The sequence below is a fragment of the Myxine glutinosa genome, chromosome 8, assembly GCF_964187855.1.
Source record: "Myxine glutinosa chromosome 8, kmMyxGlut1.1, whole genome shotgun sequence".
NCBI lineage: Eukaryota > Metazoa > Chordata > Myxini > Myxiniformes > Myxinidae > Myxine > Myxine glutinosa.
In genome coordinates this window covers 155,033,365-155,049,229 of record NC_136268.1, presented here as the reverse complement: position 1 = coordinate 155,049,229, position 15,865 = coordinate 155,033,365, and the positions used below count along the sequence as shown (strand labels likewise).

The window sequence follows — 15,865 nt, the reverse complement described above, 5'->3', positions numbered from 1 at the left end:
CTCCTGGCAGAGATAACCTCTGCTGTTTCTGCAGTCCGCACCCTTGCCATCTGCTGATGATTATCATCTCTCCTGGCAGAGATAACCTCTGATGTTTCTGCAGTCCCCACCCTTGTCATCTGCTGATGATTATCATCTCTCCTGGCAGAGATAACCTCTGCTGTTTCTGCAGTCCGCACCCTTGCCATTTGCTCATGTGTACATGCAAGTCGATTGTCATTCAGTGTCTTCCAGTGTCTCCTGCAATCGAGCCCACTTTATGCGTGTGACAGATGAGGTGGTGTGACCTATATTAATCATGTTCCTCCGCTACTCTGTCCGAACTTCCTTCTAGTGTCAGCATTTGCACGTCAACAATTCCGCTGCACACATTGTTCGGTACATCCGGGAAATAAATGCAGGGTTATTCAAGGCTGAACGATGTGAAAATATAGAATTTTTCTGCTGCTCTATAAAGATTTATGTCGTCTATATAGATGTACAGGTGAATGCTTCGCGGAATAGATTCACACTGTGAACAGCTTGGCCGGATATCACACCATTCTCCCTGTGAATGAACATTGCTTTGCTTCGCATTCTTTTCCCAACTGAAACAATGCCCCGACATTCACTGGATTTTAATTGACATTTGTGGATTTTCATCTACATTCGCGGATTTTCATCGACATTCGGGGATTTTCATTGACATTCGCGGATTTTGATTAGCTATTCGCGGATTTCAAAATGTCAGGAACCTATCCCCCCCTTTTTACATTGAAACAATGCCCCCACATTTGCTGTTCCAACTTTTGCGGAACATATCCCCACAAATTAAGGGGTCAGAGTGTGCTGTATATCATATACAGTGAAACCTTGACTTACGAGTGCACCAACTTACGAGTTTTCCGAGATACGAGCCGTCGCTTGGGTGGTTTTTTGCTTTGAGATGAGAGCCGAGATCTGAGTTACGAGCTTACGCCACCCGCCACCAGGTGGGTTCCGGTTACGTGGTTATCTTGCTGTGCAAGCATCTCTGCCGTATATCGCTGCTGCTTTGTTTTCGCATTTTGGTTATTTTTGGAAAATTTCTTAGTTTTAACCATGGGTCCTAAGAAATTGAGTGCCAAGGGCAGTGCTGAGAAGAAGAAGAGGATGATGTGCTTGGATATAAAACACGCAATTGTCGAAAAACATGAGCGAGGTGTGCGTGTTGTCGACTTGGCGAGGCAGTACGATCGTAGTACTTCTACGATATGTACGATTTTGAAGCAGAAGGAGTCGATAAAGGCTATAACGCCAGCCAAGGGCGTTAAGATTATTTCAAAGCTCCGGACCTCTATCCATGAAGAGATGGAGAAGTTGTTGTTTGTGTGGTTGACGGAGAAGCAGCTCGCAGGAGATACCGTGACCGAGAGCATCATCTGTGAGAAGGCCCGAGACATTTACGGGGATTTGGTGCAGCAGACGGCGGGAACATCAACGGACGAGGCATCGGAAGAGTCATTCAAAGCCAGTCGGGGATGGTTTGATAATTTTAAGAAGAGGACCGGCATTCACTCCGTCGTCAGGCATGGTGAGGCAGCAAGCTCGGATGTGAAGGCAGCTGACGATTTTATTATAACTTTTGCCGAACTGATAGAAGCCGAAGGATACATCCCCCAGCAAATCTTCAACTGTGACGAGACAGGGCTCTTCTGGAAAAAGATGCCGAGGAGGACGTATATAACGGCAGAGGAGAAGAGCATGCCAGGCCACAACTTGTTCAGAGTGCCGGCGATAGCTCGCCTTCTCTTTGTGGAAGACACGGTGAGATCCTTAACATCCAACAACTAATGGGACGCAAACGGGGCGCCCAGTTTAGCGGTACACGCATTGATGAATCACCCTGCCTGTGAAACACCGACATGACAGGTTATAGCTGGGTCGGGATTCAAACCCAGGCTGGACAGTTTAGAGTCAAGTGTGCGACTGTGCGTACCTCCAGTCCAGGCCATCCTGCCAACTTGTATGCTGCATACAGGTGAAATATAAAGCGCGAGATATTTTTTATATATACTGTATATTTAAAAAAAAATTGGTGTGGTTTTTGGCGGGCTGGAACGGATTAATAGCATTTCAATGCATTTTAATGGGGAAATTTAATTTGAGAAACGAGCAAATTGAGTTACGAGCTCGGTCACAGAACGAATTAAACTCGTAAGTCAAGGTTCCACTGTATATATATATATATATACACAGTGCATTCAGAAAGTATTTAGACCCCTTCACTTTTTGCACATTTTGTTAAGTTGCAGCCTTCTGCTGAAATCGTTTAAATTCATTTTTTCCCTCATCAATCTACACTCAATAACCCATAATGATGAAGAGAAAACAGGATTTTAGAAAGTTTTGCAAATTCATTAAAAAGAAAAAACTGAAATATCACATTGACGTAAGTATTCATACCCTTTACTATGACACTTGAAATTTAGCTCAGGTGCTTCCCATTTATCTTGATCATCTTTGACATGTTTCTACACCTTGATTGGAGTCCACCTGTGGTAAATTCAATTGATTGGACATGATTTGGAAAGGCACACACCTGTCTACATAAGGTCTCACAGCAGACAAGGCATATCAGAGCAAAAACCAAGCCATGAGGTCGAAGGAACTGCCTGCAGAGCTGAAAGACAGGATTGTGTCGAAGCACAGATCTGAGGAAGCCTACAAAAAAAAATTCTGCTGCATTGAAGGTTCCCAAGAGCACAGTGGCCTCCATAATTCTTAAATGGAAGAAGTTTGGAACAACCAGGACGGAACATCCAGACAGAAGCCTCTCCTCAGTGAAAGACACATGAAAGCCTGCTTGGAGTTTGCAAAAAAAGCACCTAAAGGACTCTCAGACTGTGAGAAACTAGGTTCTGTGGTCTGATGAAACCAAGATTGAACTGTTTGGCTTCCGTCTGGCCACTCTGCCATAAAGCCCAGATCGGTGGAGTGTTGCAGTGATGGTTGTCCTTCTGGAAGTTTCTCCCATCTCCACACAGGATATCTAGAGCTCAGCCAGAGTGACCATCGGGTTCTTGGTCACCTCTCTTACCAAGGCCCTTCTCCCCCGATTGCTCAGTTTTGCCGGGCGGCCAGCTCTAGAAAGAGTCCTGGTTGTTCCAAATTTCTTCCATTTAAGAATTACAGAGGCCACTGTGCTCTTGGGAACCTTCAATGCAGCAGAGATTTTTTTTGTAGGCTTCCCCAGATTTGTGCCTCGACACAATCCTGTCTCTCAGCTCTGCAGGCAGTTCCTTCGACCTCATGGCTTGTTTGCTCTGATATGCATTGTCAGCTGTGAGACCTTATATAGACAGGTGTGTGCCTTTCCAAATCATGTCCAATCAATTGAATTTATGACAGGTGGACTCCAATCAAGGTGTAGAAACATCTCAAAGATGATCAAGAGAAATGGGAGGCACCTGAGCTAAATATCAAGTGTCATAGCGAAGGGTATGAATACTTATGTCAATGTGATATTTCAGTTTTTTCTTTTTGATAAATTTGCAAAACTTTCTAAAATCCCGTTTTCTCTTTGTCATTATGGGTTATTGAGTGTAGATTGATGAGGGGAAAAATGAATTTAAACGATTTCAGCATAAGGCTGCAACATAACAAAATGTGAAAAATGTGAAGGGGTCTGAATACTTTCTGAATGCACTGTATATACTCAAATACCCACTCTTCTTGTGCAAACTGCTCCAGTTCTCCCTGATTTGAAGGGTGCCTTCTCCCAACTGCTGTTTTCTGATCTCCCCACAGATGTTCAATGGGATTTAGATCTGGACTCATTGCTCGCCACTTCGGAACAGTCCAGCGTTTTGTGTTGAACCATTCCTGGGTACTTTTTGAAGTGTGCTTGTCGTCATTGTCCTGCTCCAATCCGCATGACCTTCGATGGAGACCCAGCTTTCTGACACTAGGTTGAACATTGTGCTCCAACATGCCTTGGTAATCTCCTGATTTAATTATGCCATGCACACATTCAAGGAACCCAGTGCCAGAGGCAGCACAGCAACCCCAAAACATCACTGAACCTCCTCCATGTTTGACTGTAGGGAAGGTGTTCTTTTCTTTGAAGGCTTCATTTTGTTTTCTGTAAACATCGAGATGATGTGCTTTACCAAAAAGCTCAAATTTGGTCTCTTCTGTCCACAGGACATTCTCCCTGAAGGATTTTGGCTTGTTAGATGTGTTTTGGAAAACTCCAGTCGGACTTTCTTTTGTCTCTCTCTCAGCAGTGTGATCCTCCTGGGTCTCCTACCATAGAACCCCCTTTCATTGAGTTGGTGATGGATGGTGCGAGTTGAAACTGTCGTACCTTTTGTCTGAATGTCAGCTTGAATCTCTTTGGCAGTTGATCGAGGTGCTTTCTCCACCATTCAAACAATCCTTCGCTGCATTCTTCGATTACGTTTCCACTTGCGGCCACGTCCAGGGAGGTTGCCTCCAGTGTCATGGGCCTTAAACTTCCTGATAAAATTGCGTACAGCAACAGCAACATGGACACAGCAACATCAAGGTGTCTGGAGATGGACTTGAAGCCTTGAGATTGTCCATGCTTGGCTCAATCTTGTGTCTGACCTCCTCAGACAATTCTCTGGTTTTCCTTATTTTCTCTATGCTCATTGCGGTACACACAGTCACATAAAACAGCAGAATGACTCTTTTTCTCCATTAAAACCGGTTGAATGAGTGATTTTTATATTGTGGGCACCTGCAACTCACCATAGTTGAGTTCAATTCCAAAGTAAAGCAGAATCACCTGCTTGAAATCTAATTATTTCTAACAACTTCTCAAAGGTGCCAATAATATTGTCCGGGCCATTTTAGGATTTCTGTGTGCAATAAGCTAAGATTTAGTAATTTTTTCAGCTTTTTAAAATTTTGTTCCACTGCAAACCAAATAAATACAAATGTGGATACCAAAATATTTTTTTATTTCAACAATTTTCAGGAAGAAATGGTGCATTATTTGAATATATAAAATGTAATTTGTGTTTGTATGCACGCCTAGTTTTTAATATATTGCATTATTTTTATTTTGATAAAATGTAGCAATTTCAATGTATTAATAAATACAGAGCAATTGTAAATCTGAGATGTCATTAAAGGGAATAACTTTTGATTGCTGGCCATATTGTGAAATTTCTTCCTATTTCTCAGCCTGTTTTGCCCTCTCTTAACCGTCTTCCTTTCCTTGCAGGCGGACGCTGCACGTGAATGCGGAGCCTCTGTATATGCTGTGGGAGTGAAGGACTTTGATTATGCCCAGGCAAGGAAATCTATATATATAAAACTGTGTGTGTGTGTGTGTGTGTGTGTGTGTGTGTGTGTGTGTGTGTGTGTGTGTGTGTGTGTGTGTGTGTGTGTGTGTGTGCGTGTAATGTTACCGATAGACTCCGAAACGGAGAGGCTCACGTGCTTGATATTTGCCATAGACATGGCCATTGAGCCTGGGACGAACATGGCCGAGACCATATTTGACGAGATCCATATTTTTTATTCATATTTACCTCAGCGCATTTCAGCGAAGTACCCGCTAATCTCAGCCAGTGCGAGCAGCTCGCTGATTCGCTCAGAGCGATCACGTGATGTTCCATCCCGTCACACGTCACACGTTTACACGTAATTCAGGGCGAAAAGCCGTTGCGTTTTTTCACCTTTATGCGACCGTGTTTTGTGCGATATGAATTAAATATTAATTCATATTTCGTGTTTACGAATTCGAATACGAAGGATTTCCCCTTTCCCCTTTCCCCTTTCGATTTCGAATACGAATCGAATACGAGCTTGAGTCGAGAGGGCGAATGTACGGGTCTCCCCTCCCTCACCCGGCAATGCCGGGTACTTATGCTAGGATCACGTGATGTTCCAACTTTGCCGCCATAATCTCACAGTTATGCGTTCGCACGTAATTCAGTTTTTTCACATTTCAGCGAGGAACATTGCCATTCACACCACATAGGTTTTTTTTCATTTTCATCTGATATTTGTGATTTATTTCAAACAAACTGTATTTCCCATCTACACGGCCATGTATTCCTATTAACGTTATGTAAAGTACATAAATTGTGTGGATTACATCATTTCTGGATGTGATCAATTGCCAGTAACCATCTATATCCCTCCCCTCCCCTTCCCTCCTCCCCCTCCCGCCCCCACCCTTTCCCCCCTCCCCCTCCCCCTACCCTTCCCACTCCCTTCCCCCTCCACCTTACACTCTCCCCTTCCCCCCTCCCCTTCCCCCCTCCCCTTTCCCCTCCCCTCCCCCTCCCTTTCCCCCATTCCCCTCCCTTTCCCCCCTACCCCTTCCTTTCTGCCCTACCCCTTCCCCATCCCCCCTCCCCTCCCCCTCTCCCCTCCCCCTCCCTTTCCCCCATGCTCCTCCCTTTCCCCCCTACCCCTTCCTTTCTGTCCTACCCCTTCCCCACCCCCCTCCCCCTCCCCTCCCCCTCCCCCTCTCCCTCCCCCACCCCCCTCGCCCTCCCCCTCCCCCTCCCCCTCCCCCTCCACCTCCCCCACCCCCTCGCCCTCCCCCTCCACCTCCCCCACCCCCCTCGCCCTCCCCCTCCCCCTCCACCTCCCCCACCCCCCTCGCCCTCCCCCTCCCCCTCCACCTCCCCCTCCTCCCTCCCCCCACCCTCCCACTCCTCTCCCCCTCCCATCCCTCTCCCCCTCTCCTCCCCTCCCCCCTCCCCTCCCCCCTCCCCCTCTCCCTAACCTCCTCTCCCCCTCCCATCCCTTCTCCTCCCCTCCCCCTCCCCTCCCCCTCCCCTCCCCCTCCCCCCTCCCCGTTCCCCTCCCCTCCCCTCCCATCCCCCTCCCCTCCCCCCTCCTCCCCTCCCCCTCCACTCCCCCTCCCCTCCCCCTCCTCCCCCTCCCTCCCACTCCCCCTCCCTTTCACCCCTCCCCCTACCCTTCCCCCTCCCCCTACCCTCTCCCCTTTCCCCCTCCCCTTTCCCCTCGTCTCCCCCTCCCCTCCCCTCCCCCCTCCCTTTCCCCCCTACCCCTTCCTTTCTGCCCTACCCCTTCCCCATCCCCTCCCCCTCCCCCTCCCTTTCCCCCATGCTCCTTCCTTTCCCCCCCTACCCCTTCCTTTCTGCCCTACCCCTTCCCCACCCCTCTCCCCCTCCCCCCTCCCCACCCCTCTCCCCCTCCCCCCTCCCCCTCCTCCCCCTCCCCCTCCCCTCGCCCTCCACCTCCCCCTCCCCCACCCCCTCACCCTCCCCCTCCTCCCTCCCCCCACCCTCCCACTCCTCTCCCCCTCCCATCCCTCCCCCTCCCCCTCCCCCTCCCCCCATCTCCTCCCCTCCCCCCTCCCCCCACCCCTCCCCCTCCCCCCGCCCCTCCCCCTCCCCTCACCCCTCCCCCTCCCCTTCCCTCCTCCCCCTCCCTCCGCTCCCCCTCCCTTTCCCCCCTCCCCCTCCCCCTACCCTTCCCACTCCCTTCTCCCTCCACCCTTCCCCACTCCCCTTTCCCCTCCTCTCCCGCTCCCCTCCCCTCCCCCTCCCTTTCCCCCATGCCCCTCCCTTTCCCCCCTACCCCTTCCTTTCCGCCCTACCCCTTCCCCATCCCCCACCACCCTCCCCTCCCCCTCCCTTTCCCCCATGCTCCTCCCTTTCCCCCCTACCCCTTCCTTTCTGCCCTCCCCTCCCCCTCCCCCCTCCCTCTCCCCTCCCCCCCTCTCCTCCCCTCCCCCCTGTTCCCCTTCCCCCTTCCCTCCCCTCCCCCGCCCGGCAATGCCGGGTACTTCTGCTAGTGTCAAATATAGTACAGATAGACCCCGACATTCGCCGGGATACATTCCTGGAAAATGCTGCAAATGTCAAATCCGCGATTGTGAGTACATTGGTTCAGTGGTAAAAGGGGGAGAGGGGTAGGTTCCCGACGCTTCCTGATTCAAGGAAACTCCCACAAATGTCGAAGATGCACCGTGAATGTCGGGGCATTGTTTCAATAGGAAAAAACATGGATAGGTTCACGACGGTTCCTGATTCATGGAAAAGGCTTTGAATGGTGACACTGCAATAGTCAGGGCATTGTTTCAATGGTAAAAGGGAAATAGGATATAAGTTCACGGCGGTTCTTGATTCATAGGGAAATTTTTTTAAATTTTAAAATGTTTTCAACCACGAATGCACATGATTCTAGTTTGTTTCATTTTAAAAATGCTTACAAAGAAAAAAACAGACATCACCAGGTACTATTTCCGGTTTATTGAAGGATTGCGCTCAGTTTATTGAAAGTGCTAACCAACTCTACCATGAAACTAAAAAAAGCAAAAACAACAGCATGTACCGTTTGAAATTTTTGTTTCACAAACACGAGCAACTTTTCAAATGATGATGAAGAATTAAAATCCAGTGAACTCCTCGAAGTCTGAGGACGACCAAAGTGAGGTCGCTAATGAGTCGTGCACTTATGGGGAGGCAGGTGAGCAGGACAGGTTAGAGAGGGCGCTGATGTTCTTGAGGTGGAGGGACCAAGGTGGAAGAAATGTGTGACGGATAGCTGCCTGGTATATTGTCGCTGGTATCGATGTTGCTCTTTGTATGGGAGCATCACGTCATCCAAACCCCTCTTAAACTTGGGGTAACGCTCCATGACCAGGTTGGCTTCTTGCACCATGTCTGCAATTGCCTGCAATTGCCTCTTGTAGCTGAATGCAGCACCTCACCCAGGAACTTGACCCTAACCTTGGACTTTGGCACCTATTTCTCCTCCTCAGAAAACTTGGTAATGGCCTCCAACTCTTATAGTAATGGCCTCCAACTCCTATGGTAATGGCCTCCAACTCCTATGGTAATGGCCTCCAACTCCTATGGTAATGGCCTCCAACTCCTATGGTAATGGCCTTCCAACTCCTATGGTAATGACCTCCAACTCATATGGTAATGGCCGCCAGCTCCCTCCAGTTGCTATGTGAGGTGATATGATCATCCAACTACTGAGGCTACATGTCATCAAAGCCTTCCCCTCCCACCTGCTGTGCCAACCCGACAATTTAATTTCTCTCCTCCGTGTTGTCTGGAAATTCTGTGAAGTTTTTCACTGCTTGTGGCCACAGGATGTGTCAGCTCACGTTGATGTTGGAGGATCTTGCCTCGTCCAGTGACTTATTGATGGTGCTGATGCAGTGGACAATGTTGAACTTTTTCCAACACTGCCCGACAGTGAGCCCTGCATCAGACTCCATCGCATCCAAAATGCGGCAAAAGGTGCCACGGGTGTAATAGGTTTTCACAGTGGAGATTACACCTTGGTCGAGAGGTTGGATCATGGAGGTGGTGTTGGGCAGCAGGAAGATCACCTCGACATTTGGGTGAGCCACGGTCAGGTTTGTGTGGTGGCCAGGAACGTTGTCAACGAGCAGGAGAACCTATAACGCAAGGTTTTGTTTCAACAGATCTCCACATAAGGGATGAAACAGTTATGAAACCAGCCCATGAAGATTGCTACCATCACCCATGCCTTCCTATTGGCCCCTTCAGAACATGGGCAGCGTGTGTTTGCTCTTGCCCTTGAGAGCACACAGGTTCAGGGAACGGTACATCATTGGTTTCATCATACAGTCCCCTTTTGCATTTACGCAGAGGAGACGAGATACCCAGTCCTTGACGACTTTGAATCCCAATTCTGTCCCCTTGCACTTTGAGATGAAAGGTTTCGTGGCCATTTTTTTGCAGAAGAGGCCAGTCTTGTTTGCATTGAAGACCTGCTCTAGCAGGTATCCCTTCTCATTGAGCAGCTGCGCAAGTTGAGCAGGGAATGTTTTGGCTGCATAATGATCCACGGAGGCACACTTGTGGAGGATTTACTTCCCAGCACACCCCCAGGGATGATCATTTGACCAAACTCAGTTACAGGAGAACTTATTAAAGGGAGGGGATACACATGTACATGGGAGAGCTGCCGTATAAGCTAGTAACAGGCCAGCTTCTTAAATTAGAACACAGCAAACCAGGGTTTATATACTGCACAGAAATTAATGAAAGGAGACTTTAAAGATTGGAAGGCATAACAATTGGGGGCTGTTTAGTAAGGGAAAGGCTATCTTCTCGTCCACACAGCTTTGCCCAAGGTCGAAGCATTGAAAACTTCAACAACAGGCTACGTTATTACAGGCGAGTGGTCGGTGCTGCCTGGCTCTGTTCAGTTCCCAGAATGCTCAAGGGCTGTCTAGTAACAGAGCCAAATGTATGAAATCCCCGACACACTCGCCTGTGAGTTTTTTATTTTTGAGATCATACCACTTCTTGCCATCCCCTGCTCACTGCGAATGGACTGAGGCTGCTTATACCCACATCGCTCAGCGCATCACTCGTACTTGGGCCATCTGCACTCTCGCACCACATGCGCCAGCGAGATGCGAGTAAATAAGTCACACCTTTGCACAAATAAGATGTCCCACTCAGTCATGCTCTTCTGTGCGTTGTCCTCTATCCATACGCTAAAAGCCTTCTCCTTCCTTTCTATTTGGATGTCCCGGACCTGGGCAACCACCTTGGTGCTTGGTATAGCGAACGCCACAACACTTTCTCAGATTGCCTTCTCATTCTTCCATATGTAGCGAACAGTGGATTCGTTCACGTCATGAGGCCGCACTCTGTCCTCTCGAAAGGTGGTCCAGCAGCTCCACTTTCTGGCTCTGCTTTGTGTGTGGCTCATGGAAGATATGTTTTAGAACTGTTATGCTCGTGGCTCGTGGGGAAAAACGACGAAAAACCTTGAATACATGGAACACCGGGCCATGAATGTAGAAGCAGGTCGCATTTTATAACCCCTGAATATGCGGGGCCCACAAATGTTGGGACCGCCAATGTCTTTCTTTGTCTTTGGGGTCCGACAGTTCATCAAAAATTTTCAATTTGTGTTTGAATACATTTTAGAGCCAAGGTTGTTTTATGACCTCCACCACCAAAGGTGGATTGGAGGTTATGTTTTCACCCCTGTCTGTTTGTTTGGCTGTCTGTTTGTTTTTCTGTCTGTGGACAAGATATCTCAAAAAGTTGTGGACAGATTTGGATGGAATTTGGCAGAGAGGTAGTGTATGTGACAATGACGAAATGATTATATTTTGGTGAAGATTCGGATTCGGATCCGGCTAGTAGAATTTTTAAGTGATTCTTCACCATTGAGAGATCGGGCCAAAAACGATACATAGCAGGATATCTCAAAAAGTTATGGACGCATTTGGACGAAACTTGGTGGAGAGGTTGTGTGTGTGACAAGACCGAATCAATTCGATTTTGGTGAAGATCTGAATGTGGATAATGGATACAAGAGTTATTTAATTTAAAGTGATTCTTCACCATTGAGATATCAGGCAAAAAGCGATATATAACATGATATTTAAAAAAAGTTGTGGACGATTTATGAATAAACTTGGTGGATGAGTTGGTTAGGTGACAAGAACAAGCCGATTAGATTTTGGTTCAGGTCCGAATCCAGATCCGGCCTATCAGTGGGATACAAAACATAAACTGTTCAGCCTGGTGTGGGTATGCGCACTACCAGTGCTGTTCTAGTTTTATTTATAGATTTGTTCACATTCCAGTGAGATTATTTCTCTTCCAAGCATTTTAACCTGTATTTGTTGATAATTGTTTCCGTTAAATATCGAGTGTTAAAAAAAAAAAATCTGTAATTTGTCAAGCATGTTAGACCAAATATTTAACTTTTGAAAAATCATGAAAAATTTATGATCATTCATTTGGGACTGTAGATAGAATAGCATGCCTTCGATACGGTCTGGCACCCTGCTCTGCTCACCAAACTCTCCTCCTTTGGTATCCATGGAAATCTCCACGCATGGCTGGCGGACTTCCTCTCTGGTCGTAGTCAACGTGTGGCCCTGAATGGGTTTCTCTCATCTCCTCTTCCTGTTCAGGCTGGAGTTCCCCAAGGTAGTGTTCTGGGCCCTGTGCTTTTTCTGGTCTTCATCAATGATCTCTCTGACTCTCTTGAAAATCCTCTCTATCTCTTTGCTGACGACTCTACTCTCTGTTGCTCCATTCCTCATCCCTCAGATCGGCAGTCTGCAGCCTCCTCACTCTCTGCAGACCTGGACAAAATCACAGACTGGGCAAACGAATGGAACATGTCTTTCAATCCTGATAAATCTCACACTCTTACGATGTCTCTCCGAAAAGACCGACTGGAAAACCCTCCCATCCACTTTCTGAATAATCCTCTCCAAGAAGTTCTGTCACTCAAGCTTTTGGGTCTCACTATTTGCCATGATCTTTCCTGGGAAAACCACATTTCAAATCTGGCCTCCAAAGCCAGTCGCCGACTGGGCATCCTCCGTCGTGCGAAGTCCTTCCTTGGCACACCTGAGCTCCTCACCACATACAAGGCTTTCATCCGCAGCTCTATGGAATACTGCTCTCCCCTCTGGTCTGGTGCTCCTGCCTCACACCTAGCTCGTCTTCACGCTGTTGAAACCAAAGCGTTCAGAATCATTGGAATCTCCCGCGATGAAGCTAACTCCAAGGGCCTTTCACTCACTCACCGCAGGCAGGTTGGTGGTCTTTCCATCTTCTACCGACTCCTCTCTGGCCTTGCCCCCCCAGCTCTCTCTGGGCTCTGTCCCCCCAAATATTCCTACAGGTCGCACAAGATCTGCCTGCAACCCTCTTATGGTTAAACTGCCAAAATCAAGACTTTCTGCTCACCTTCACTCCTTCATTCCTCTTTTTTCCCACCTCTGGAACAAACTCCCTCACTCTCTTCAATCCCACTCCACCCTCCAGGTCTTTAAAACAGCTGTTCACCACCATCTCTTATCCTCCCCCACCGAAAACCTTGATCTTTTCTACCCCCGCTAATTTCGGTCCCCTTGTGTTTTATACCTCTTCCCCCCCCCCCCTCCCCTTCCCACGCCTCCTGCCCCCAAGCCCTCTCCCTCCCACACTTCTCCCTGCTCTCAAATGTTGTGGTTGTGTGCTTCCCCTTCTCTCCCCATCTTGTCTTCCGCTCCCTCTTTTTGTATATTTTGTTTGTCTGGTTGATTTGTTTGTGAAATAAATGTTAGTTCTTTCACGAGCCTCGATTCAGTATACAAAAAACAACAACAACAACAAAAAAAAAAAAAGCCTAACATTGCATGTTCTTAGCTTTTGAATTTTTTTGATTTCTTGGCTTTTGATTATAAATACGATTCACACGATTGCCACTCTTTGGCAAACCACTATAACAGCAGCTTTTAACTCTATATAAACATTAATGAGACAGAAATTTGTAAAGCCACCTATTGACGTTGTTGTTCTCCTGAAACCAAACAGTTGGCAGGGATTGCTGATGGTCAGGATTACGTGTTTCCTGTGGCTGGTGGTTTCGAAGCTCTGCGGGACATCATAGACTCCGTACGTTTATGGTACTGATAGTGGTTCTTCATTGTTGAGGCAGTGTACTTCTGTACACACAGCTATGGTAATTCCTGGAAAATGTTAATTGAGCATTCCAGTAAACTCTGGTTTTAGTCATGGTGGATAATTGCCATGCTCGCCTCACCATGCTGATAGCATTTGTGGAAATTTTGCACCAACAGATTATGCTTTTTGCTTGTCTTGCACAAACAACCAACTTGCAATGGCAGAAACCGCTATGAAAAGAGGAACCCTGGCAGATTTTGTGGAAAATTTGTAATGTGATTATTAATCGTAATGTGATTACAAATACGTTTTTTCAATTGTTATGGCACGTCACATGACATTTTCGATATTGTAAGAATATACAGCTATTGTGCGAAGACAATGCGAAGTTTGCTATTTTGTTTCTGTCAGATCCTAAAGAAGTCTTGCACCGAAATCTTGTCTGTGGACCCATCTTCTGTGTGTGTTGGGCGTGAGTACCCCATCATAAACCCTTTTCAATATTATTGTTACATCTACCGGGAACTCGACACATTGCAGAAAAATGATTGACACCCCTCCCATTTCAACCGCTCCCTCTAACTACCATAGGGGAGCAGTGTATTTATACCTTGTCTCCATTAGATGGTTCGAGCCATTCGCGACAGGCCCCGGTTGCGTCCCCATTGACCGTAATTTGCGGTTTAAACTCTAGGCGATCGCATAAATCCAGGCCAGTTTTAGCTTTCATGCCTTGCAGGGACAGCACGAAAAAACACAACGTCACCACTGATATCAGTGCCATACATCATGCCGTCAATAAATAATATCAGTGCAATGCGTCATGCCATTAACAGCATTCCACAGATATAAAAGGTCTATATCTGCAGCTTAATGGAGTACTGCTTTCCCATCTAGGCTAGTGCCCCTGCCTCACACCTTGCTCAGCTTGACGCCATGTAAGTCTAGGCCATCAAGGTCAATGCAAACTTCCATGGTGAACCTGTCATGTCCAGCAGTCTGTTAACACCAACCACTGGACGGATGGACCGAATTGGCTTTTATGCCCTCTGACGACAATCAATTAATGGCGGCTTCATGCGCGTGGGAATCGCAAGAAGCACAAGAGAACCTTAGGTCTAATTTAATGTGGTTTATTCCCAGCACAATAACAGGGAAGAATTATCACGATGGTGGGGAACAACGGTGGGTTGAGGGGGAAAAGTGGAAACATAATTCACAATAAATAATTATTTACAAGAGAAATAAAGATCTCCAAAGGTGCCACACACACCAGACTCGAGCACAGATGTGAAAGGGAACGAGAAAAACCAGGTGAGGCCCTTATCCCCTGTGGACGCAGCCACGAACCAAACAACAAAGGCGGAAAACAGGCAGGAGAGACGATACAGGCGAACGTACAATGAAACACGAACAAGCCACCTCCACTCCAGCGAGGCAAACTTCCCGCTCTTTGCACCGAACAAACTCTGCCCTCTCTCTCTCACTGAGGCAATTCCTTCTCAACTGCCCATCCCACTTGCAAACAACCCACCCCTCGCTTGTTGATTTAAACTCCTTCCCTCTCTTTCCTCACATGGTACCTCAACCCTGGTTCATAGAAGGTCTTACATGTAGGTTCTTTACATTAAACCATGGCTATTTATTGAACAATGCAACACCCTTCCTGTGATATTCAATTAAACAGGACAATCCTCAAGCTAATATTTCCCTACTTGATACATCAAGATGGCCAACTACCCGAACACAGAGTTTACTAAGCTATACATTTCTAACTGTTCTAAAGTAATATCTACTCCCCTCACCCCCTCCCCCCCTCCCTCTCTCCCCCCACTCGACATGATCACAAAAATCCAGCCCAGTTTTAGCTTTCATGCTTTGCATGGCCAGCATGCAAAAACGCATGACGTCACCACTGATATCAGTGCCATGCATCATGCCGTCAATAAATAATATCAGTGCCATGCATCATGCCATTGACAGCATTCAACAGATATTAAAGGTCTTCATCCGCAGCTTGATGGATTACTGCTCTCCATTCTGGGCTGGTGCCCCTGTCTAACACCTTGCTCAGCTTGACACCATGGAAACCAAGGCCATCAAGTTCATTGAAATCTCCCAAGGTGAATCTATGGACCTATCAATTTCACATCGCAGACCGGTTGGTGGTCTCTGCCTTCGACCACCTCGTTTCTGGTCTTGTATCCTCTGCTCTTTCCATGCTTTCTCCTCCCCCTCCAGTTATCGGCTGGGCACACACATTCCACCATCAACACCCTTCTCGTGAAACTCTAAACATTGAGAATCGGTGCTCATCTTCTCTCATTCATTCCTCTTTTGCTTCCGCCTGTGGAACCAACTTCCACTAATCTCATTCTTCCCTCCAGGTCTTCAAGACTGTTCATCTCCATGTCAGATTGTCCCCAACCCAAAGACATGATATTTATCCTGCCCCCCCCCCCACTCCCCATTAACCCCAC

The 15,865-nt window shown here is 47.5% G+C and overlaps 1 protein-coding gene across 3 annotated transcripts in view; it reads left to right on the top strand.

Annotated features, from left to right (window-relative positions):
• ANTXR2 (ANTXR cell adhesion molecule 2) overlaps positions 1-15,865 on the top strand; it is a 154,183-nt gene that overhangs the window by 81,295 nt on the left and 57,023 nt on the right. For all 3 annotated transcript variants that reach the window (XM_068125462.2, XM_068125464.2, XM_068125463.2), the window contains 3 exons: positions 5,213-5,281; positions 13,296-13,376; positions 13,797-13,857. In XM_068125462.2, the coding sequence (XP_067981563.2) occupies positions 5,213-5,281; positions 13,296-13,376; positions 13,797-13,857 (211 nt within the window). The remainder of the gene's footprint in view (positions 1-5,212; positions 5,282-13,295; positions 13,377-13,796; positions 13,858-15,865) is intronic.